The sequence below is a fragment of the Vulpes vulpes genome, chromosome X, assembly GCF_048418805.1.
Source record: "Vulpes vulpes isolate BD-2025 chromosome X, VulVul3, whole genome shotgun sequence".
Taxonomy (NCBI): domain Eukaryota; kingdom Metazoa; phylum Chordata; class Mammalia; order Carnivora; family Canidae; genus Vulpes; species Vulpes vulpes.
The window spans coordinates 85,559,425-85,561,504 of record NC_132796.1 but is presented as its reverse complement, the minus strand read 5'-3'; the positions used below and the strand labels follow the sequence as shown (position 1 = coordinate 85,561,504).

The following is a 2,080-nucleotide window of genomic DNA, read 5'->3' as shown; positions in this document are numbered from 1 at the left end:
CATTCACTATTTTATTTGTCTCTGTTCTAAATTTTATTATTTCCTTCCTTTTATAGCTTTGAGTTTAGGCTAATGATTTGAGAACTTTCTTCTTTTTTGAATGTTAGCATTTACAGTCATAAACTTTCTTCTGGAAACTGCTTTCCCTATATCTCATGAATTTGGGTATATTGTGTTCTCATTTTCATTTTTCTCCATATGTTTTCTAATTTAACTTGTGATTTCTTCTTCAACCCATTGATTGTTTAAAAGTTAAATTGAGGAGCAGTGTGAAGAAGAAGAGGCGAGAACGACCCCCGGACCGGCCAAAGCCCACGTGCTGCCGCATCCCCGGGTCCAGCGCTTACGTCCCGCCGCCGTTGCCACCATGTCCAAGAGAAAGGCTGAAGGGGATGCTAAAGGAGATAAAGCCAAGGTGAAGGATGAGCCACAGAGAAGATCTGCAAGGTTATCTGCTAAACCTGCTCCTCCAAAGCCAGAGCCCAAGCCTAAAAAGGCCCCTGCAAAGAAGGGAGAGAAGGTACCCAAAGGGAAAAAGGGGAAAGCTGATGCTGGCAAGGATGGAAATAACCCTGCAGAAAATGGAGATGCCAAAACAGACCAGGCACAGAAAGCTGAAAGTGCTGGAGATGCCAAGTGAAGTGTGTGCATTTTTTATAACTGTGTACTTCTGGTGACTGTACAGTTTGAAATACTATTTTTTATCAAGTTTTATAAAAATGCAGAATTTTGTTTTCCTTTTTTTTTGTTTTTTTTTGTTTGTTTGTTTGTTTTCCTTTTTTTTTTAAGCTATGTTGTTAGCACACAGAACACTTCATTGTTGTTTTGGGGGAAGGGCATATGTCACTAATAGAATATTTCCGAAGCTAGATTGATAACAAGAGGGAAAAACACCTTCCCCTTCTAGTTTTGAGAAACTTCCTCTTGGCTCCCAAGAGGAGGGATTCCTTGATGTTGAGACACATGAGCCACCTTGGTGGTGTGGAAAAACTAAAATTCATTTTTTTATGTCCTCTTCTCCCTCTCTGCCTTCAACATAGACTTGACTCCCTTAAACCCAGAGACCTGTTGGAACCTGACCCCATGAAATGGTTCCCAGTGTGTCAGGCAATCTGGACTTTACAGTGTCACCACTGAGATGGCGTCCCTCAAAAGAGTTCCTTTTTTTAGCTTGTGGATCTTCAGATTGATAATTCTGCCATTTTCATTTCATTTCCTGAAAGTCAGGGTCAGCTTGTGAAAAGTTGTTAAACAACATGCTAAATGTGAACTGTCAACCCTCACTCTAAACTTTCCCTGTTCAGAGCATCACATGAAAACTTCATTGGGTTTTATGGTGGCTTTCTGATTTTGGTAGTCCATTGAAGAAGGGAGTTTGAAAGTTGTTGTATACTGTTAACGATCGTCCCCCCATGTCCTGCTTGAAATACCATGATTGTTTATGAAAAGTATCTTTAATAAAGCTGGATACAGTTTGGCTTGGAAAAATAAAAAATTAAAAATAAAAGTTAAATTGATTATTTTTCCAATGAAAACCTAACTAGAATTCCTGGGGTAAATTCCACTTGACTTGATTATGATACATTATCCTTACATATAGCTAGATTCTATTTGATAATATCCTTCAAGAATTTTTGCACCTATATTTATGAGATATGTTGTTCTGAGGCTTATTCTCATCTCTTTGGGGGGTTTTTTCTTTGTTATTTTTATGCCTTTTCAGTTGAGGTCTAATTGATATACAATAAATGTACATATTTAAATTATAAAAAATGGTACTTGATATATGTATATATTTATGAAATCATCACCACAATCACAACAGTGAATATATCTATTACATGCAAATGTTTCCATGTTCACTTCTATTATTCCCACCTTCTTGCCTTTCCCTGGTCCCTCTCATCCTCAAGCTACAGCTGATCTGTTTTCTATTATGATAGATTAGCTTGCATTTTTATAATTTTATATACATAGATTCATAAAATATGTACTTTTTCTCTTGTTATTTTACTCAGTATGCATATTTATTCATCCATCTTACTGCATATATTGACAATGCATTTCTTTTATGACCGAA

At 36.8% G+C, this 2,080-nt stretch overlaps 1 protein-coding gene across 1 annotated transcript; it reads left to right on the top strand.

Annotated features, from left to right (window-relative positions):
• Positions 1–352: 352 nt before the first annotated feature.
• On the top strand, positions 353–730 carry LOC112910726 (non-histone chromosomal protein HMG-17). Its single transcript, XM_025986973.2, has one exon. The coding sequence runs from the start codon at positions 368–370 to the stop codon at positions 638–640; it is 273 nt and encodes a 90-aa protein (XP_025842758.2). The 5' UTR covers positions 353–367; the 3' UTR covers positions 641–730.
• Positions 731–2,080: the final 1,350 nt, after the last annotated feature.